Raw genomic sequence first — 23,283 nt, 5'->3', positions numbered from 1 at the left:
ATTATCACATGTGAAGATGCCTTACCACACAGAATACTAGAATTTGCTTTGTGTTAATAAAGGGGACATAAACAGTTTATACAAACTATTGGGGTATAATCATGAATACATCCTGCTTTTATCACTTGTAAAATAAGCACATATAATGCAACTTGTATGATTTCAGTTTTGGCTAATATCTCTAAGTTGCCTGCTATTGGAATGATATTATTAAATTGGAAAGGGTTCAGAAAAGATTTACCAAGATGCTCTACCAATACAAGAAGATTTGAGCTGTAAGGATAGGCTGAGACTTTTCCCCTGGAGTGTAGAAGGTTGAGGGGTGACGTTATAGAGGTTTACAAAATCATGAGGAGCATAGCTAAGGCGAACAGCAAAAGTCTGGGTTGGGGTGGGGCTGGAGGAGTTCAAAACTAGAGGGTATATTTTTAAAAATAAAGGTGAAAGATTTGAAAGGGACCAGAGGGGCAACTTTTTCTCACAGAGGGTGAAATGTGTATGTGGAATGAACTGCCAGAGGAAGTGGTATATGCAGGTACAGTTACAACATTTAAAAAGACATTTGGACAGGTACATGATTAGAAAGGTTTTAGAAGGATATGGACCAAACGCAGGCAAGTGGGACGAGTTTATTTTGGGAAACTTGCTCGGCATGGATGAATTGGACCAAAGGATGTTTCCATGCTGCATGACTCCATGACTATTCTTTGCATGAGTCTGGGATTTGTACATCAAATCTGGTAGAACAACAGACATTTTGTACTATGTTTCATCATTGATGAAATATCTCATTTTGTAAAACATTCAGAACAACTAATCTCAATATAGAATTTTTTATTTAAAATTGCGTGAGAATATTTAGCGATAACTAACTGTACTCCATAGAACTTTCTTAGGATGCTGCAGTAACATTTGTATTTACTTCTGTAGATTAGCGGGTTTCAGTTTAAGCCTGCCTGAAAACACCTAAAAATAAATATGAACAATATTTATGTAGACTTCCCTCTACAATGCTTTTCTATCCAAATTAGGATTTTCAGCTAATTACCACATTTCACAATGGTGCACTGCATAGCTCTATGAATATCAAAAGTAACTTTTCTACATATATTAGCATATTTATAACTTGTTGTTAGTTCAGTTCATAGCATGAGAATTGGTAACTTTCCAAACTATGAAATCATTTTTGGCCTTAATATTTCATGGTTAATATATCAAAGCATTCCATTTTCAGAATAAATATTACCAGAACTTAATGGATCAAAAATGATGCATTTTACCAATGATTAAACAATCAAGTTACAGCCAAATTCTCTTTCAGCTTCCCATTTATTACAAAGCATGTTACATGAAGAACAGAGGCACTATTTCACGTGCAGAGAAATATGTTGCTCTTTCACTGTATGAGGGAGGTCAATTAATATTTTCACTAACTCTAATGTTGACTGATCACTCTCCTAAAGTCAATTACTACTACTAGTTTGTTATCTGATCTCTTCTGGGGCTATTTATTCTTAGTTTCTACCAGAGTTGGCAAAAATAAAATCACTTCAACTTTGTCACTTCAAAAAACCTTTAAAATATTCAATAGTATGTGAACCTATAAAAGTGATTTCATCAAATTACACAGGAATTCAAGTATATTTGAAGAAAAATAATCTTTTCTTTATTTCAAATACTGGACTGCGAAAATAACTTATGCAACTATGTAGAATTTGTTTCGGTCCTTAAGAGCAACCACTGACTATCAAATTCTTGTTTGGCAAATATGCCTCCAGCTAAAATCTCATTTCAAACTAAGTTACTTGATTACACCCTGCTTTTCAGAAAAAAAATAGTGCACCTGCACCAAAGGTTAGCTTGGAATATGAAGGAGAAAATGGTACAAATAGTACAGAATGTACACCACATCAACAGACCATTTTTAGTCCATCTGATCCATTCCAAAGTTAATGTTCCTCATGCATCTCTTCCCAATTACCCCTCGCTGTATCAGAATAACCTTTAGCTCACATTTCAGTTGATCTATGCCAGCCACCTCGACAACACCTTTGGGGAAAATTGATGTATAGAGATATCTGGGTGTTTAGGTCCATTGTTCCCTGAAGGTGGCAGCACAGGTCAGTAAAGTGGTCAAGAAGGCATATGGCATGCTTCCCTTCATTGGATAGGATATCAAGTACAAGAGTTGGCAGTTGTATAGGACTTTGGTTTGGCTGCATTTGGAATATTGTGTACAGTTCTGGTCGCCACATTCTTTGGAGAGGATGCAGAGGAGGTTCACCAGGATGTTGCCTGGTATGGAGGGTGCTAGCTATAACGATAGGTTGAATAGATTAGGATTATTTTCATTAGAAAGACAGAGGTTGAGGGGGGACCTGATTGAGGTCAACAAAATCATGAGGGGTAGAGGCAGGGTGGATAGCAAGAAGCTTTTTCCCCAGAGTGCAGAACTTAATTACTCGGGGCCATGAATTCAAAGTGAGAGGAGAAAGGTTTAGGGGAGACATGCATGGAAAGTTCTTTACGCAGAGGGTGATGGGGATCTGGAACACATTGCCAGTGGAGGTGGTAGAGGCGGGAACGATAGCGTCATTTCAGATGTATCTAGACAGATACATGAATGGGCAGGGAGCAAAGGAATACAGATCTTTAGAAAATAGGTGACAGGTTTAGATAGAGATTCGGGATCAGTGCAGGCTTGGAGGGCCGAAGGGCCTGTTCCTGTGCTGGAATTTTCTTTGTTCTTTGTTATAAGCAATGTTGTTTTTACCTTACTTGTTGAGAGTGATTAGCTTTTTGTTCTACTGTGCAATTCTTTTAGAATTGACAAGTGACCAGAGAGCAAATCTTACAGTATTTGGAAGCACTGAAAATAGGAAGGGTACAAAATGTACTCTGGGTTTGCCAAATCAAGGGTGGCTTGATAGCATCACTGTTGACCTCAGTCCTGAATAGTGTAGCTACTAGACCAAAGTTATAACTCGTGTGGATAAAACCAGAGGGAGGGAAAAAGCTACTTGACACGGACATCAATCTGCTCCGTCTATTGATAACATTGGTTAAGAATGTGTCCACTGCAAAGTCCTCATAAAGAAGTACAAGACATATATAAGATATCAATAAGGAAAAAGTAACTAACTTGTAACTCCTTGTAACAAGACTCAGCTTCCTCCTCCAAGAACATATCAAATTCCTTCAGGGTCAGTTCAGTACCTACCAATGTTACAAACGAACAAAAATTCAAATTGCACATACATTCTTTTGATCCAGTGATTTTTTTGCCTTTGAAATATTTCTTAAATTCCTATTTCCTTTCATAACCATGTTTTCTTACTATTAATGGGTAAAAATTCGTGCAGACATACCAAGTTGCCTGATCCCATGCAATGGTATTTGGCCCACCTTTGAATTATTCTGGATGAATAAATCTAAGATTTAGAACTCTTAGTTTTTAAATTATTGTAGGATGTCCACCAATAGCACTATATCCAGGAGTCTTTATTGATTACAGAATCAGAAGGGTGAGGTTCCAAATCACACTCCAGAATCTATAACCTAGGTTGACACTTTGTGCAAAACAAGACAGTACTACACTGACAGAGCTATCATCTGAATGAATAATTAAATGGAAGTTCAGCTTACAACCTCAAGAAGACATAAAAGATTCTGTGGTACCATTTCAAAGAGCAGCAAGGAAGCTCTCGGTCTTATTCCTCAACCAACAAATTATCTGGTTATCACATTACTGTTGTAGGATCTTGCTGTGTGCAAATTGGCTACCCACTCCCTACATTACAACAATCTTCAAAAGCACTTCATTAAATGTATCAATATGCTTCACAGAAAGAGTGCGTAAGAAAGGCACTATATAAATGCAAGTTATTCTCCTACAGAACAACATCCTGATATCCGTTCTGAATAAGCCCTACATTTTCTATTCCTTCAACTCTCATATACGTCTAGACAGGCATGTCAGACATTTCTCTACATGAATGTGAAATGAAGGGTGAACCAACTGAAATATTTAAGAATAAATAGTGTTATAAACATAGACTTAGAAAATGCTTCCACAGTTGGAGGAGTTCAGATTGAGATGACATAACTTGGGATGTTTGGTACTGTCAGAAGCTATTTTCCCATCTTTTAATATTCTTATTTATGACCTGTCTTATCATCTTTAATAGATTCAATCTGGTCCTAGAATGTTAGCCATATCTCCATAAAATCCAAAAAAGTTTGTACTATTATCAACCCTGTGTTAATCACTTCATGTTTTTGCAACAGTACTTTAAATATTTACCTATAATTGGGCAGTTCTTTTCAACAGGAAAGCAAAAGCAGAAAGAAAACTGTAACAAAACAGAAATCCAAACCACATTTCATTGAATAAACTCACTAAAAAGAAATTGATGCACAAGTCATCACTGAGTACTATGTAAAGACATAGCATTTTTTATTTAAGTGCAAAGTCACAAGAAATGTCTACTTTAATGTTTCAATTAAAAGAATACAGTGCTATGCACATTTTGTTAAGGTCACCTTACTGATATTAGTAAACAGCTGCATGCTCTACTATGGTGCTTTCTTTACTGAAATTATAACTTATTATTGTTGCACAGTCATATGCAAATTTTACAACCTTGAATCAAATATACAGAAAATACATTCATAGTGTCCAAGAGCACTGAAGCAGCATTTCAGTGCAGTTGATTGGCACCAGTCTGACAATATTGAAGAACACAGACCTTCTCCTGTCCAAGTTAGGCTACATGAATCTGGAACGCAAAACAGTGTCACATCATCAGCTCACAGAGTCGAGGATATGCCTCTTGGCGAATAAACCACTTCAATGTGAAGTAGCTTCATTGGGTTCAATAGTGGTTTCGAACATAATTTGCAACCAACTTTGTGCTGAGCCTACTTTGATCACTTTCTGCAGTGTTGGTCTCCCGAATATTTTAACAAACAAGGAGGTTGAAATGATGTTGCAAAGCAGCTTTCAACTGCTGATAGTACTTGAAAAAATGAAGTCCCCTGGATACTGCATATATTTAGTACAATTGCTCCAGGTAGGTTCCCACACTCTGCAGAAACAAAATAAAAATTTCAGCTCGTTAAAACATCGCTAACATGAGTCAAGACGACTTACTATTAGATTGAAACCAACAAAACTTGCATTCTATCCAAAATTAAAAGATTTGGAGGTTGCTGCATGTCACCAAAACACAAAGTTTGATTATCTACATCAGCAACTGACAAATATTATTGGGAATCTTGGCAAAACATAGCAAAGTTGTGAAAAGGACTCTCAAACAATTGAAACTTGTCTATTTTATAATACTTGTCTGCTGGGAAAAGGCTTTCACTTAACCATCATTCACAACTACTCTGTCAAACAATATGTTTGACAAGTATAATTACATGGTCAACATATGGAGGTTCAATCATTAAACAAAACAAATTATTTTGATGACAAATTATGAAATCACTTTTGTCACGACAGCTTTAGAACTGCATTAAAGAAATTTGAAATAAAAAGCTCAATAAATTTATTTTTCCCTTTAATGTCTATTCTCGACAGCTGTCAAAGTGTCAACCCAATCAAAATGTATGAAAACACAAGGCGCTGCAACCAAATAAGCTACTAAATCAGATACTCCATATTGAGGAGTTAAATATCTTTTCACTTTCACTGGGGAAAGAAAAAAGGACAACTGAAGATATTCACATATACTCTGATACCAATTGCAAGGAAGCAACAATAATGTCAACATACAGAGGTCATTGGCATGTACCCATGTAGCAGATGCACACATCATATAGGTTAACAGACATATTTTAGGGCAATAAAAGAATGGAAATCTATAACAATGACGACATTTTTAAAAAAATCCATATGGTGTGGAAGAAAGCTATTCGGCCCATTGAGTCTACATTGACCCTTCAAAGAGCATTCCACCCAGACGCACTCACCAACCCAACATCCCCCGCCCCTCCACACCCCCGGAACCCTGCATTCATTGCCCATGGCTAATCCACCTAGCCTGCATACCCCTGGACACTATGGGCAATTTAGTACGGCCAATCCACCTAACCGGCACGTTTTCAGACTGTGGAAGGAAACCAGAGCACCCGGAGGAAACCCACACAAACACAAGGAGAATGCAAAATTCCATATAGTCATCAGAGGGCGGAATCACACCCAGGTCCTTGGCACTACGAGGCAGCAGCGTTAACGACTGAGCCACTGCGCTGCATGTAGAGGAAGCAAATTATAAGTTCTTGTTGTTTTGAATTGCAAATGCAAGTAGGTAAAGTTCTTATAATTTCTTTTCCCCCATTTTCTGAATGGTATAGAGCAGGACAAGATTTTAAGCTGATGAAAATGGAAATAGTTTTTCTAGAAAGTTTAGCAGAATTAGAGCCAAATGATTTAATTTAGACTTATCTTACCTTTCTAAAAAAAGCTAGATGTCTTATGCCTGATATTCTGAAGGGAAATGAGAAAGTGGTATGTGGAATGAAAAGGGAATCATAACATTTTCGCTTATTTCTTTATGGATTAAAGACTAACTTAAATTTTCAGAAAGGTAAGCTTGAACCTATAAAATAGCATTTAAAAACAGTGGAAGTATACGCCAGTTGTAATTCCCTTTAACAATCAAATGAAGTGAGAATAAAATCAAAAACACCAGCACATGTGGCCACAGAATGCAGTTTGTTAACCATGTTAACAATGATTTGGTTCATCACTTTGTTAATTCTACCACCAAAAGTAAATTCTGCAGAAGCAATAGAATATTGTCCAAGGTTTTGCAATAGAAATAACAATGAGGGTATGATTATTCACTGTTGTACAATTTGCTCAATAATAACAATGTCTGGTACTTGTATATGCAGTTAATACTAAAATCTTGATGCTTGCAAGACGTGCGCTGCAACAATCCTTGGCACCGAAATCCATTTAAATTTGAAGTTGTGATTGGGCGAACTAAAATGCCATAAAAAGTCTTGCAGACTCAGGTCTAGGTGAATTTTTAATGTAGTAAGTCATAACTGTGTGGTGGCAATAGAAGTTTTACATGTTCAGAGATTCATTCCTTCAGGATCTAGTGTTGGGATTTAAGAGAAAAATGTTTGTCTACTTTGTAGTATCGCTTGCTACACATGCACTCCTAACCCCACCCTTTCTCCCCCCACCACCGTGTTTTTTTTTGTATGCAATTTAAATTGCACTTAAAGTGCCTGGTTTAGATTCTGTCTGCCCCTGGGAATACCTCAAGGTTCAAGAGTCTTGCTGTTTCTTTCCCAGTTCAGAAACAGATGAGAGAGATTGATGTGCAGAAAATGAGCTCAAAAGTTGCAAATGCCACTTAAAAGTTCAGCAGAGGCTTGTCAGCAGCTAACAGCAAGACTAATTGGAAAGAGAAACTTTTGCCACTGATTGCAAAATCTAGGCAGATTTTTTTTCCCCAGGAGTGTGGAGGCAGAATAATTGAGTGATTAAAAGAAGAACTGATTAAACAGTTCTTACCTTAGCTACTTTTCCAGTATACCCTGGAACTGAAGATAATTGAAAGCCTTGCTCCCGTAGTTGTCGTAGCTGATCTTTCAAAACCTTTACGTTTCTAGAATAAGTATTTCAAAAGATTAATATTAACTTTCAAGCTGCCTAGAAAGTAATTTCATCAGGGTGCAAGAGTTTAGGAAATACTACTCTAAAAAATATGAAATGCAACAGAAATCCCTACCTCTCAAATAAATAACATGAATTATTTTTTATTTTTGGAGTACTCATCATTTTGCAGTGAGTTAACTACTTTACTTTTGTGCACAATAAAAGTAGGTTGAAAGTCATTGAGGTGGACATAACCTGAGTTTGTTAACCTGGATCAGATCAATAGAGCAAAGAAAAGCATCAAATTATCAGTGACCAATACAATCATTTCAGTCCTTATTCTGTACAACAAATTGATCACATATAATTGCAGTCCAGATGACTGGAGACTCTTTTTTTTTCTAATAAGGCATTCAGTAGAAATTAGAACAATAAGAGAAAGGAGAGGCTGGATCATTGTAATTTTAAGACTGAATTGAAAGATTTTTGATGTAGCGGTAAGGAGTTATGAGATAGAAATTTCTCTTGGCCAACTGAAGAAATAAGCTATTATGTCCTACCCAATAACATCCCATTCAATCATTTTGGGGATATTTAAAAAACAAGTTTCCACATTTATTGATAAGTAAAATATGATTTCACTTACCTATCTTCTACATGGGTTTCATCATTATTTGCAGTATTTGCAGACAGCTCTGGCCACCATTGCTTAAGGACAGCTCGGAGCCAGTTTAAACCAACAATCAGATATCTGCATTATTTGAAAATGTTACAAGTAAGGTTTAATACAGCAAGTCATAAACAAACAAATCTATGCAATGAATTTTATGATGTGATCGCAATAAAGGTTTTGGGTCTAAGCTTTCCAATTGTTAGGATGCATCAGACACATTGGGTGAAATGTGTTTCATTGCATTAGCAAGCAGATACAAAAAAAAGAAATAAATTTGTGGGGACAATCTTTCTCATTTTGCATATCAAGAATGTGCCAGCAATTAATAGATTTGATATTGGTGCAAACGTGAGGGGTACGTTCCATGTCTATTAGGAAGGACCACGAGACTTAGATGTTTTAAAAAAAAGAACAATGGTTTAAACCATCAATGCAAAATCTAGCCTGCTCTAATTTGGAAACTCAGTTTTATCAGCATAAAAATCGCAAACCATCTCCAAGTTCATTTGACCTCATCGTTCACATGACAATCTGAGCTCAGTTGCAGCTGAGGCCATTTCAAGTACATAGAACAGAGAGCATAGAACATACAGCAGTACAGCAAAGTACAGACACTTGGGCCCTCGATGTGCCAACCTTTTCTCCTACTCTTAAGATCAGACTAACCTACATATCCTCCACTGTACTATCTTTCATGTGCCTATCCACGAGTCGCTTAAATGTCGCTAATGTATCTGACTCTACCACCACGGCTGGCAGTGCATTCCACGCACTCACCACTCTCTGGGTAAAGAACCTATCTCTGAATCTTCCCGAAACCTTCCTCTCATAAACCTTAAAATTATGCCCCCTCATGACAGCCATTTCTGCCCTGGGAAAAAGTCTCTGGCTAACCACTCTCTCTCTGTGCCTCTCATTATCTTGGACACTTCTATCTAGGCACCTCTTATCCTTCTTTGCTTCAATGAGAAAAGCCTTAGCACCCTTGACCTTTCTTCATAAGACATACTCTCGAGTCCAGGCAGCATCCTGGTAAATCTTCTCTGCATCCCCTCTGCTTCCACATCCTTCCGATAATGCGGCAACCACAACTGAACACAATATTCTAAGTGCAGTCTAACCAGGGTTCTATAGAGCTGCAGCATAACCTCGCAACTCTTAAACTCAATCTAATGAAAGCCAACACACCATATGCCTTCATGACAACTCTATCAACTTGGGTGGCAACACTGAGGGATCTATGAACATGGGACTCCAAGATCCCTCTGTTCCTCCACACTGCAAGAATCTTGCCTTAAACCCTGTACTCTGCATTCAAATTCAGCCTTCCAAAAGGAATCACTTCAACCTTTGCCAGGCTGAACGCCATCTGCCACTTATCAGCCCAGTTCTGCAGCCTGTCATGTCCCGTTGCAATCGACATACTATCTACCACTCCACCATTTTCATGTCATCGTCAAACTTATTAAACCATCTTTGCACTTCTTCATCCAAGTCATTTATAAAAATCACAAAGTGCAGAGGTCCCAGAACTGACCCCTGCAGAACACCACTGGTCACCAAGGTCCAGGTTGAATACTTTCCGTCTACTCCCATCCACTATCTTCTATGGGCCAGGCAATTCTGTATCCAGAAAGCCAAAATTTCCCTGTATCCCATACCTTCTTACTTTCTGAATGAGCCTACCATGGGGAACCTTATAAAATGCCTTGCTAAAATTCATGTAAACCATATCCACCGCTCTACCTTCAATGTGATCTGTCACATCCTCAAAGAATTTAATAATGACTGTGAGACACGACTTCCCTCTCACAAAGCCATGCTAACTATCTCTAATCCAACTATGGTTTTCCAAGTAATCATAATTCCTTTCTCTCAGAATCCTCTCCAATACTTGACCCACCACAGACAGGAGGCTGACTGGTCTTTAATTCCAAGGATTATCCCTATTCTCTTTCTTGAACAAGGAAATAACATTTGCCACCCTCCAATCATCTGGCACTACTCCAGTGGACAGTGAGGACACAAAGATCATCACCAATGGTGCAGCAATCTCTTCCCTTGCTTCCCGTAGTAACCCAGGGTATATCCCTTCAGGCCCGGGGATTTATCTATCCTTATGACTTTCAAAATTTTCAATCTGTTCAAGTATATTAGTCTGTTTCACGTTGCCCTCAGTGTGTCAAGGTCCCTCTCTCAGTAGTGGATACTGAAGCAAAGTATTCATTAAGGATGTCCCTTACTTCCTTTGACTCCAGGCGCGAGTTCCCTCCACTATCCTGGATTGGCCCTACCCTCACTCTGGTCATTCTCTTGTTCCTCACATGTGTAGAACGCCTTAGGGCTTTCCTTTATCCTACTCTCTTCCAGCCCCCTTCTAGCTCTCCTAAGTCCATTCTTCAGTTTCTTCCTGGCTACCTTGGAACCCTCTAGAGACCTGTCTGATCCTTGCCTCCTCAACTTTAAGTAACATTCCCTCTTCCTCTTAACTAGATGTTCCACTATCCTTGTCACCCAACCTACCATCCCTTCCTTGCCCCAGCGGCACACACCTGTTCAGCACTATTAGCAAGTGCTTCCTAAACAACCTTTACATTTCTGATGTGCATTTCCCTGAGAACATCTGTACCAATTTAGATAGTCTAGTTCCTGCCTAATAGCATTGTAATTCCCACTGCCCAATTAAACACTTCCCCATAACATCTGCTCCTATTTCTCTCCAGGAGTATAGTAAAAGTCAGTATGTTGTGATCACTATCACCTAAATGCTCTCCCACCGAGAGATCTGACACCTTGCCTAGTTTGTTGCCAAGCACCAAATCCAGTAGGCCGACTAGTAGGCCATATCTACATATGGAGTCAGGAACCATTCCTGGACACACCTGACAAAAACTGCTCCATCCAAAGTATTTGAACTAAGAAGGTTCCAATCAATATTTGGGGAGTTAAAAGTTACACATAACAACAACTGTTACTTCTGCACCTTTCCAAAATCTGTCTCCCAATCTGCTCCACCATGCCTGTGTTGCTATTGGAGGGTCTGTAGAAAACTCCCAATAAAGTGATTGCTCATTTCCGGTTTCTGACTTCCACTCATACTGACTCTGTAGACAAACCCTTGTTGACACCCCCCTTTCTGTGGCTGTGATACTATCCCTGATTAGCAATGTACTCCTCCACCTCTTTTACCTCCCCACTATTCCTTTCGAAACATCTAAACCCTGGAACATCCAACAACCATTCTTGCCAATGATATCCAAGTCTCCATATTGGCCACAACATCATAGTTCCAAATACTAATCATGCTCTAAGTTCATTACTCTTATTCCTGATACTTCTTGCATTAAAACAGACACACTTCAATCCATCACACTGACCGAACCTTTGCCCTATCAAGTGCCTATTCCTCTTCACAGACTCTCTGCATACTGTATCTGGCTGTTCATTACCAACTCCATAATCTGATCCATATCTCCAGTTCCCATTCCCCTGCCAATCTAGTTTAAACCCTCCCAAAAAGCTCAAGCAAACCTCCTGCCCAGGATATTGGTGCACTTCCAGTTCAGGTGCAACCAGAGTCATCTTAATGCAAGCTGGCAACTACCTTAATTTAATACAGTTCTCAGGCCGCTAACACTGTAGTTCCATGCTCAGCCTATGACAACAAATCCAGTATTCCTTTTTAAAAAAAAACAACTTTAAACCAATTTCAGTTCCATTAATCTATGGTTTACATCCAAAGGTTAGGTGATAGCAGAATCAACAAAATTGTAGGAAAGAAATCTGTCCTAATAACTCTTTTCATTAAGCTGGAGATATGGTTTTATTGTGAATTTTCTGTTCCTTGTTCATGCTGCTTTTCCCATTGCCCAGCTTGCAATGCAATGCTCAAAAGGCCATTGGGAGCACTTAAAGTTAACATTTCATAAACATTAACTTTGATTTCCCTTCATAGATGCTGTCAGACCTATTGAACTTTTCCAGCAATATCGGTCCAGCAATTACTGTACTTGTACACAATGTTAAAGCAGTACAAACTAAATTTCTCAAATTACCACAAAAAAGCTGTATAGAGTGAAAATAATTTTCAAAACTACCGAGGGCAACACAAAAACGCCACACAGGACAGAACCAGGCCATTCTGACAGAGTTTATGTCCCACTCAAGACTTTGTCCCTTCATCTAATTCCATAACTGAAATCTTCCAATACTTTCTCCCCCATGTGCTCGTCTAGCTTTCCTTTAATTGCACGTATGCTATTCAATACAATGACTCACTATGATCTAGGATATTAGGTTCCTAAAGCACAGTAAAGTAGCTTCTGTAATCTCATAATACTTACTCTTCATATCTGCTTCTTAATAACTCTTGCACTAGTGGTAAGAGGTCAACACAACAACCTATGGAGATGCTTTGTTTTTCTTCCTCTAGACTATAAGCAAAAATAAAGAGCATTAAAGAATATTTGACAAAAGTATTAACTATAGATGGAAAAAAAGTTATTTTAATATTACCTTTTTGTAAGCACTGGTAGACAATCTGCAGTAACAGCAATGTCATGTATCCTACAGATGACAAAAAGATTCAACATCATATCACAAACTAAGACAAATTGTCAAGCAATGATGCATAATAACAAATAAAATGGAAGCTTTCTATCTGCTTTTCCAAAATAGTTTGCATTCAATTTAACTATATATATTGCAATAAAGAAGTTTATGATAGAATTTGTAACAATGACTTACATAAAATAGATTTAGTACAATGCTAAATATGATTATTACCTGACCAGATAAGCTACCAGCTCACTTGCACTTTTTTGCCAAAATGTCAGAGCTACGTTCAGTCTTAGGTTTCTACCAAACAGTACTTGTGTCATTGTAGCATGATCCTTCGAAATCTGTGGTATTAACAGAACCAAACAAGAAGAGAGTTAGGTAGTAAAAACAGTTAATTTCTATGTTGCTAACTACACTTCAATACTTTCCTTGGCTCCCATTATCTATTCAATTCTGTGGTACTTCCATTCCTTTTAAGGTTAGGAATACATGTTAAAATTTTAAAAAGGCTTAAGAGCATTGCTATAATCACTATATTAATGCAGACACTGAAGCCACTCCTGTGCTAAGTTACCCAAGAGCACTTATAAGCATTTGGCATTAATATCATTTTTTAAAAAAATCTCAGCTGTTTTGAAGCTTCGCAACTTCCTCCTTCCTGCATGACACATGCAATACATATTAACTGATGATTAATTACTGTTGGAAACAGCTATTGATTTATACTGCAAGGACATTACAAGAAGCAACTCTGCAATATTTATGCCAGTATTAACGAAGCTACAAATTAGACTTCATCATATAAACAGAAATAGCTCTTTTTTAAAATGAATCAGCTGTTTTTGGATGCTATTGTGCCCAATGGAAGCAAACAAAAATAATAACAGTTCAGCCAAAAAGGATGCTGATCACTGCCTCCAGAGTTGTCCACACCTCTCCTTTGGCCAAGTTGCAGTGTTTGTGGAAGAAGCATTCACTTTAAGATGCTCCCACCATCTTGGGGGGGGGAAACAGAACCACAAACAAAGAAATTCATATTAGTAAATGAGAAATGAGCTACTTACCATTTGTTCTTTAGGGGCAAAATATGGAACAGAGAATACTGTGTGCGGATTGTACAAAAAAATCATTAATATTAGAATAAAGAGTTAAAAGACCAGATGTGCACCTGACATCCAGTCATGGATCAGCAAAAGTGGCTAATTAAAATAATGACCTTGCAGTTACTCGGCACGTTTCACATTCTGCTCAAAGTGCTTTACTACTTTTTGGAAGTAGCCATCGTTGCAACGCAGAAAAACATGGAACAGTCCATCTTCTACAGTTATATCGGCACCACCTCCACCTGTTCCTCCACTACATTGATGACTGCATGGGCACTGCCTCGTGCTCCCACGAGGTGGTTGAACAGTTCACCAACTTTACCAACACTTTCCACCGTGACCTCAAATTCACCTGGATCATCTCTGAAACCTCCCTCCCTTCCTGGACCACTCCATCACCGTCTCTAGCAAGTGACTAACCACGGACATATACTACAAGCCCACAGCTACTTAGACTATACCTCCTTACACCCTACCGCCTGTAAAAATACCATCCCTTCTTCCCAATTCCTCTGCCTTTGCTGCATGCGATCCCAGGATAACCAATTCCATCTTTAAGTCCCAGATGGCCCCTGTCTTCAACGATCACAACTTCCCTTCCCACATGGTTGAAGGTGCCCTCCAGCACATCTCCTCCACTTCATGCACTGCTGTCCTTGAACCCCACCCCTCCCAACGCAACAAGGACAGAACCCCTCCCTGGTCCTCACCTTCCACCCTCCACATACAACGTATCATCCTCCGCCACTTCCACCACCAGAGATATATTTCCCACCACACCCTATCAGCGTTCCAAAAAGACCATTCCCTCCGCAACTCCCTCATCAGGTCTATACCACCACCCCCCGCCACCAGTCTACACCCCACTCCTAGCACCTTTCCCTACCACAGCAGGAAGTGCAAAACCTGCGACCAGACCACTCTCCTCAACTCTGTCCAAGGCCCCTAGGGATCCTTCCACATCTGCCAGAAATTTACCTGTATCTCTACGAATGTCATCTACTGCATCCATTGCACCCGGTGTAGTCTCCTCTACATCGGGGAGACAGGACGGCTTCTTGCGGATCATTTCAGAGAACATCTTTGGGACACCTGCACTCACCAACCCTAGTGCCCCATGGCTGAACACTTCAACTCCCCCTCCCACTCAGTCAAGGACAAGCAGGTCCTGGGTCGCCTGCTTCGGCAAACCGTTACCACCTGATGTCTGGAGGATGAACGCCTCATATTCTGCCTTGGAATCCTGCAACCACGTGGGGTAAATGTGGATTTCAAAGCTTCCTCATTTCCCCACTCCCCACATTATCCCAGTCCCAAGCTCCAACTCGGCACCATCCTCTGGACCTGTCCATCGCCCCCCCCCTCCCTGATCCATCACCTTCTCCCTCACCTTCAACCACCTATCGCTTTCTACTGTCTGCAAAACCCCACCCCCTCTCATTTATCTCTCAGTCCTGACCCACAAGCCTCATTCCTGATGAAGGGCTTATGCCAGAAACATTGATTCTCCTGTTCCTCAGATGCAGTCTGACCTGCTGTGCTTTTCCAGCACTACACTCTCGACTATAGGGTTTGTTACATCAACCTGGGAAGGCAGATGGGACTTCAGTCTCACTTCTCATCCAAAAGGCACTCAGTCACGTGTGTGCTCCCTGAGCAATGACATCTGAAGTGCTAAGTAGTAGAAAGACAACAGCTTTAGACAACTCCTTATCTACTGACTTAGTTCCTCTTCTGATGGAACTTCACCAGCTTATTTGTTGGAGTTAAGTTTCTGAATATAAATTGTGTTCATCAGTTTCTATTTCAAAGTGCACAATACTAGATTTCTTTCCTGTACCTCAACCGATCTGCTACTGAAACTCTCAATCATGACTTGGTTATCTTGAGACTAAACTATTTCAACGTGTGGAGAATTTGGTTAACCTCTAACATTATATCAGTTTATTTAATCTATTTGCCTAATTAACCTGTTCAGAAATGTTATTACACACATCTGCAGCAGGTGGAACTTGAACCCAGGCCTCCTAGTCCAGGGGGAGGGATGCTACCACTACGCCACAAGAAGGCCCCTTTAAGCGAATTCGGAGACAGAAAGGAACTGCCACTTCTGTCAAACCCTGGTTATTTAATCCAAACGTTTGCAGCCCAAACACTAACCTCAACCCAAATTGTGTTCATCTGTGGTTGCTGATCTACACAAACAAACAATCATATTTTAACTTCACATCTCTGTATTAACGTCACGATGGCCTGACCTCACCCCATCTCCAACCCTCCATCTCTCCCTCTCCCAAACTCTCAAAAATCCTGCAACCTTCCCAGATCTCAGCCATACTCCAAATCTAGAATCTCTCACCATCCAAATTATTATTGCTTCACCATTGGTAACTATTCCGTCAGGTATCTAGAGCTTAAGTTCTGAAATTTTCTCTCAAAATTTCTACCTTTCTCATTCTTTAAGATATATCTTGAAATCCACCTCTTTGATTAAGCTTTTGGTCATCTGCCCTAATTTCAATCTGGCTTGATGTCACATTCTACTTGGTAACACTCCAAGGAAATGTCTGAGAACTTGTAACTTTGTCAAAAGGTGAAAATAAATGCAAGTCTGTTATACACTTTATCCAAGTAAATCCATAGTCTATGTGAAACTATATAGTCTGTTTGAATAAACAACTTAAAAGGTAATTGAAAAGTACAGGAGATAAGTGAAAGAAATAGCAATTTGGGTGCAGTGAGATATCTGGGGGTACATGCACACAGATCAGATTAGATTACTGAGTGTGGAAACAGGCCCTTCAGCCCAACAAGTCCACACCGACCCGCCGAAGTGCAACCCACCCATACATTAACCCCTTCACCTAACACTACGGGCAATTTAGCATTGCCAATTCACCTGACCTGCACATCTTTGGACTGTGGGAGGAAACCGGAGCACCCGGAGGAAACCCACGCAGACACGGGGAGAATGTGCAAACTCCACACAGTGCCACCGTGCCGCCACATCTTTCAATGTGACAGGACAAGTTTGAAAGGCTGTAAAAATAAATATAGCAATCATGCTAACTTTTAGAATTCATTGGGTGAGTCCCAATTGCAATGCAACGTCAAATCCTGGGCATGATTCAAAAAGAGTCCAGCAGAATATCTTTTTGGTCCATGTGGAGAGAATAGAAATTTTGGAGCTGTTGCCCTCAAAGAGGAGCTGCTTGGAAGGCGGCTTAATATGGCGATTAAAATCATAAAAAGATTTGACTGAGTATAAGTAGAAGTTGTTTCCCACAGCAGAAAAGTTTGTAAACAGAAATGAATGTTAAAGTAACTGGTAAATTAACTAGTTAGCTCAGTGGGTCATAATGATCTGGAATGTGCATGTCTAAAGCAGTATTAGAAATAAGTACAATATTATTTAAAAGGGACCTGGATAAATACAAAGGTGAAATAAAAGTGGTTCTCTCACAACAAATCAGAAATTTTCAATTTCAGTAGAAAGATTCAAAACAAAGATGCCCTACCTGTGCAAAATAATCTGCATATGTGACAGAAGCACCAGCCTGTGAAGCAGGAGAATCACTAGAGTTCAACTGGGAGCTGCGATTGTCATTGCATAATTTAGGTACAGTTCCTGAACAGACTACTTCATTTTCTTTATTTGCCATGTCACAGCTCCAAAGATCTGGACACTGCTTCCCGTTGCCCACGATACTTTGGACTCTACGTCTCGTCTTCCTTTTACAACACGTCGCTTTGGATATTCTGTGCAATGTTTTCTTCGTTTGTCCAGTAGATAATCTGTTGAGATAAAGCCAACAGTCGTAGGCATATTTGCTCCCAGCAAATCTATTCTCATCGAACAGAAAAAAAATTGCATTGCAGTTGTTTCTATTGTGCTTCTTTGTTATTTAGAACGAAGGGTTTAGAAGCAGACAACACTCTATCCCATCTCATGAACCAAGAGATACAGAGTACTATACTGGACACGATAAACACATTGCAGAGTATTGCTGAGTGATGAGTTTAGAGAGCTATGAAGCTAGGGCTGGAGAATGGGACTAGTTATGTCATTCTTTCAGGAGTCTGTACAGCCATGATGGGTCAGATGGCCTTCTTCTGCAACTTAAAATTCAAAGATTCTAGAAGTTTCTAAAATACTTATGAACGACAGACAAATAACTCCTTCAATGATGTCTAGTTCAGAATCAGTGATTAAATATGCAACAATATGAATGAAGCTAATTTATATTATTTTAGTTGTGCAATCTTAGTAAGACCAACATCACTGGTTATTCAAGTGTTCAGCAGATGACATTACGTTTGTCAACACTTTCTACTATAGATGCTGCCTGATCCGCTAAGTGCTTCTAACAATATTTGTTTTTGACTGTTTTTCTTACAATCAAACAGTGGGGGTTACGGGGGTGGGGTGGAACAAATGTTTAAACAGACTTTTAAACTTTTAACCTCTGCTTTTGGAACTGCTTTCTGACTTCTAATTAGGTGGCAAGTCCTTTCAAAGGGGGTGGGGACCTCAAAATATTTAGATCAGCATCTAAGTTCCATCAGAATTTAATTTTAATCGCCCATCAGGTAAAATACATGAGCATTTTATCCACTGAAGCATCATTAAGGTGCTGGCTGCAGGGGTTGGGGGTACCACATAACACAAATACTGCCTTTTCAGTTCTTTTTTGAGGAGTTTTAAGGGGTCTCTCCTATTCCCCTCAAAAACGTTCCTTTGCTCCATCCTCATTTCAGGAATGCATGGAATGCTTGTATAATCTGACTTTAATGACAACTTTGACTTCCCTGTGCAGAGGAATCAGTCATTTTCCCACTCCTGCCCTGAGTCGATAAGTTACCTGTTCACACTTGTTCAGATGTAGCAGCTCAATGTGCTATTACAGTGTGGTTTAACTATGAAAATAGATTGAGTTTGCAGCAGACCCTGTTCTACTGTTTACAATAGGCTCAACCCCTAGACAGGTCTAGTGCAGTATGTGGATTAACAATCAAGTGTTATCATACAAACAAGTTAAATCAAAGACTGATCTCACCTTTTAATTTTATGAGTCGCCTCTTTGCATTCCGGGAGCCTAACCTGGTATGAAAAGAAAAGTGATTATAAATTGCTTTATTTCAGGCAATATCTTTCTCAAATACTTTCGGATTGCCTTTTCGTTTATTGGAAAAAAAACTAATAATTTTGTAATAACAACAGATCACTAGAAATAAAATTAGCAAGACTTTTATATAGCATCTTCCAACAATCAGTTGTCCAGATGCTGACATTTTCAAAATACTTGATGTGAAGTTCAACAAATAGCTTAGGAGATTTCAAAGAAGTATCTGTCTGAAACTAGGAATGTTTTTACTGTTGTGGATTTAATTCATTAAAGGATGTGATCCACTAGAATTTTAAATATACCGCTTTTTTTAACTTCTGGGTTTTGCAGGCAATATATACATAAATTAGTGGCACAACTAGATGTGCAGGCATGCATTTTTGTTTAAGATATGTAGCTAACACATACAAAGAAAATTTACAGAATTTATAAATCTTTACACCTATGTCTATAATTTATTGAAAAAAAAGCACTCCAATATTTAATAAGAAGATAATCAAAGAGCTTGTCTGGATTATGCTATCAATGAAAAAATCAACAAAATAAATTCTTGTCTGCATCCATTCATCGGATTGGTGTTAGACAAGTATACTCTTACAAAAACACTGCATACGAACAAAGAAATGTGCAACTGAGTGTATAGTGGAGACAGATGATTCAATCCTGGTTTTCAAAAGGGAATTGAATAATTAGCTGAAGCAAAACCTACTGGAGGACTATGGGATAAAGGCAAGGGAATAGGATTAGCTACACAGCTTAAAGACAGAACAAAGAAACATTAGGCTAGGGCTTATGTAGTATAGTGGTAATGTCCATACTTCTGAGTCAGGTGGTCTGGGTTTAGGTTCCAACAGCTCCAGAGGTATCATAGTGTTTCTGAACAGGTTGTTTGAAAAAAAAATCTAAAAACATTGGGCTCAATCAAGTTGTCAGTTTACTCACTGAGCTGGGTTGGTTTGTTCTCAGACATTTCGTCACTATATTAGGTAACATCTTCAGTGAGCCTCCAGTGAAGTGTGTATGTTCTGTCCCACTTGCTATTTATGTGCCTTGGTTTGTGGTGGTGGATGATGTCATTTCAGTTGTTTCTGAGAGGTTGGTAAGTGCGGTCCAAATCTAGATGCTTGTTAATGGAGTTCAGGATTGAATGGCAGGCCTCTATGATTTCCCGTGTGTCTCTTTGTTTGGCCTGTCCCAGTCGAACTGGTGTCCCTCTTCGTCTGTGTAAATGGATACTAATGATAGTGGGTCATGTCTTTTGGTGCCCAGTTGGTGCTCATGTATCCTGGTGGCTGTTTCTGCTGGTTTGTCTAGAGTAATGTTTGTTGCAGTCTTTACAGGATACTTTGTACGTTATGTTTGTTCTGCTGGCTGTAGGTACAGGATCCTTTAAATTCACCAGTAGTTGTTTTAATGTAGTAGGAGGTATATGGGCTACCATAATGTGTAGAGGCTGGAGTAGTCTGGTGGTCATCTCTGAAATGTCTTTGATGTATGGTAGAATGACTAGAGTCTTTGGGTGTATTGTGCCTTCCTGTTTAGGACAAACCAAGGATACAAACACCTGACAGTGCCAACTTCACCAGTAAGGAAAACATCCTCAATACCTGTGTCTCACAACCCACTTCATATTCAACAAGATATACAAACAAATTACAGAATGCCTATGGGATCACCAATAGCAGGATTTATAGCAGAAGCACTTATGCAGACGTGAGAACAAACAGCCATCCCCACTATCAGTCTAAGCTTTGGGTCCACTATGTGGGTGACACCTTTGTCATCACAAAATGCAACAAGCTAGAAGAAACTCACAAACACATAAAGAACATCCTCATTGGTATAAAATTCACCGAAGAGGAACAGAACAATAAACGACTCCCTTTCTTGCATGTCATTATAGAACAAAAAAACAATGAAGAACTGCAAATCTGCATTCACAGGAAAGCCACACACACTGACCAGATACTCAACTACAGAAGCAACCATCCTAACACCCACAAACAGAGCTGCATAAGGACACTACTCAAACGAACCACAACACACTGCAGCACCCTGGAACTACGAGAAACTGAGGAGAAACACCTGTACAACATATTCAGGAATAATGGTTACCTGATGAGCACAGTCCGCTGATTCGTGCGCAACCTAAACAGGAAGACACAACATGCCCAGAGACTCTAGTCACCCTACCATACTTCAAAGAGATGACCACCAGACTACTCCGGCCCCTCGGCATCATGGTAGCCCACAAACCTCCTTCCACACTAAAACAACTACGGATGAATTTAAACGACCCTGAATTTACAGCCAGCAGAGCAAATGTAACAACAAAATACTCTGCAAGGACTGCAACAAACATTACTCTGGACAAACTAGGAAACTAGCCAACAGGATACATGAGCACCAACTAGGCACCAAAAGGCATGACCAACAATCACTGGTATCCATACACACAGATGAAGGAGGACACCAGTTCGACTGAGATATTACACCTATCCTGGGACAAGCCAAACAAAGACACGCGCCGGAATACCTAGAGGCCTGCATTCAAACAAACACCTCGATTTGGACAGTAACTAGATTTACGAATCTCACAGAAACAGAGCTGGAAATAATATCATCCACCATCACAAACAAAATCACACAAATAGCAAGCGAGACAACACCAACGCTTCACCGGAGGCTCACTGATGATTTTACCCAGCAATCTCAAAACAAAACATCTGAAAACAAACCCACCAGGTCAGTGAGTAAACCGACAACCTGATCCATAACCTGAGCTACAAATCTTCAAGATCTCACATTGGGCTCAATGGCCTTTTCTACACCATAACCACTTAATGATTCCAAATAAGATGGGTACTCATCATTTTGCATGTACCTTGGTGGTTCAAAATATTGCCAGAATTAGATAACAGAAAATATTGCATTATATGTTAAGATTCTAATTCTAGAAACAAAAGCATTCTTCTAATTATTATCATGAAAGACCATTTATCTCAAGCATTAACTCAGGTTTTCCCCTCAACAGCTACCAGTAGATCTGTTAAGTATTTCCAGCATTTTATTTTATGTCTGCTGCGATTCTGATAAGTGAATATGACAAAATAATTTTTAAAACTTTATGTATATATTGCATAGATATAATTAATATCACTAGAAATTACTAAGACAAAAAACACTGAAAATCGAATTTGCTCAATTCAAATCAGTCATGTTTCAAGATCTTTAAACAATTATTACACATTACTCATTCCTAGATTCTGAGAAATGATGTGCTTTCAGTGATTTCACAAAGATCTGTAAGAGCCAGGGCCATAGGCTCTTTAGACAAAGGTTTGTTTATTATTGGCCTGTGCTGTGGATCTGAAACCAGATTAGCTAGTTTGCGGTTTGTCACAAATCTCTCAGTCTATTTAAGAACCTGCATTTCTGGGTGTGAGGATAAGGAGAAGTGGCAGATTTATTGACAGGCTTGTTGGCAAATCACTGAATGGGAAAAGTGTCTGAAGGCTAACCTTTCCTATGCTATGGAATGGTGACAGAAAGACAATGGACAGTTTAGCAATCAATTTGTGCCACGCTGGCCTAGAGGTGGGAAACTTGTTCCTCTCAAGCCCAAAGTCAGAGAAGCATAGAAACTAGTAGCAACACAATTTCTGAAAATATAATAAACAGAACCCTTGTTACATTTAAAAGTATTTGAATGCGTATTTAAGGACTGTAACTTACAAGAGTTGGAAAATGGAATTATGCTGGATGGCGACATTCCAGTCAGCACAGATAGGAATATTTTATGAAATTAAAATTGTATGTAAATTCTGGTATGCCATCATTTTAAATTTTCCACCTTTCTCCCATGCAGACATCTTTGCTGTCAGCTTCATGCAGTATTCTACTGAGGTTTAATGGAATTTTGAAGAACAGTACATCATTTTTCATCTCAAAGGCTTTGTGAACCGCCATCAGTTGACCATAACCTCTGCACCCATTGTTTCTTTTTGTCCTTTTTGGTGTTGGTATTTCATTCATTCTTTGGTTTCTGCTGGCAGTGGTTCATCTTTTTTGTCATTTACAGCTGCTCCAGACACACCTACATCCCTTTGGTCTTGCACCACTAATCATTTTTGTCACTTAGATCTTCCACCCTACCAATTTTCCCTTTTGATCATTCTGCAACTCTCTTCCTAATCTTTT

At 39.2% G+C, this 23,283-nt stretch overlaps 2 protein-coding genes across 3 annotated transcripts in view; both read right to left on the bottom strand.

The window, feature by feature from the left end:
* The window catches only part of LOC122554006 (fibrinogen-like protein 1-like protein), a 6,893-nt gene extending 2,324 nt beyond the window's left edge, over window positions 1–4,569 (bottom strand). The window contains exons 1-2 of the mRNA XM_043698492.1: window positions 4,548–4,569; window positions 3,103–3,216 (exon numbers count right to left, since the gene is read on the bottom strand). Coding sequence (XP_043554427.1) covers window positions 3,103–3,216; window positions 4,548–4,569 — 136 coding nt within the window. The remainder of the gene's footprint in view (window positions 1–3,102; window positions 3,217–4,547) is intronic.
* katnbl1 (katanin p80 subunit B-like 1) overlaps window positions 4,399–23,283 on the bottom strand; it is a 34,562-nt gene continuing 15,677 nt past the window's right edge. The window contains exons 3-11 of one of the 2 annotated variants that reach the window (XM_043697970.1): window positions 19,015–19,058; window positions 17,476–17,752; window positions 13,080–13,195; window positions 12,810–12,860; window positions 12,638–12,727; window positions 8,268–8,372; window positions 7,538–7,631; window positions 6,457–6,493; window positions 4,399–5,087 (exon numbers count right to left, since the gene is read on the bottom strand). In XM_043697970.1, coding sequence (XP_043553905.1) covers window positions 6,461–6,493; window positions 7,538–7,631; window positions 8,268–8,372; window positions 12,638–12,727; window positions 12,810–12,860; window positions 13,080–13,195; window positions 17,476–17,752; window positions 19,015–19,058 — 810 coding nt within the window. In that variant the 3' untranslated portion in view covers window positions 4,399–5,087; window positions 6,457–6,460. The remainder of the gene's footprint in view (window positions 5,088–6,456; window positions 6,494–7,537; window positions 7,632–8,267; window positions 8,373–12,637; window positions 12,728–12,809; window positions 12,861–13,079; window positions 13,196–17,475; window positions 17,753–19,014; window positions 19,059–23,283) is intronic. The other variant, XM_043697969.1, reaches the window with a different exon arrangement.

Source organism: Chiloscyllium plagiosum, chromosome 10 (assembly GCF_004010195.1).
Source record: "Chiloscyllium plagiosum isolate BGI_BamShark_2017 chromosome 10, ASM401019v2, whole genome shotgun sequence".
NCBI lineage: Eukaryota > Metazoa > Chordata > Chondrichthyes > Orectolobiformes > Hemiscylliidae > Chiloscyllium > Chiloscyllium plagiosum.
The sequence above is the reverse complement of the archived record's forward strand: the minus strand, read 5'-3'. Positions and strand labels throughout refer to the sequence as shown.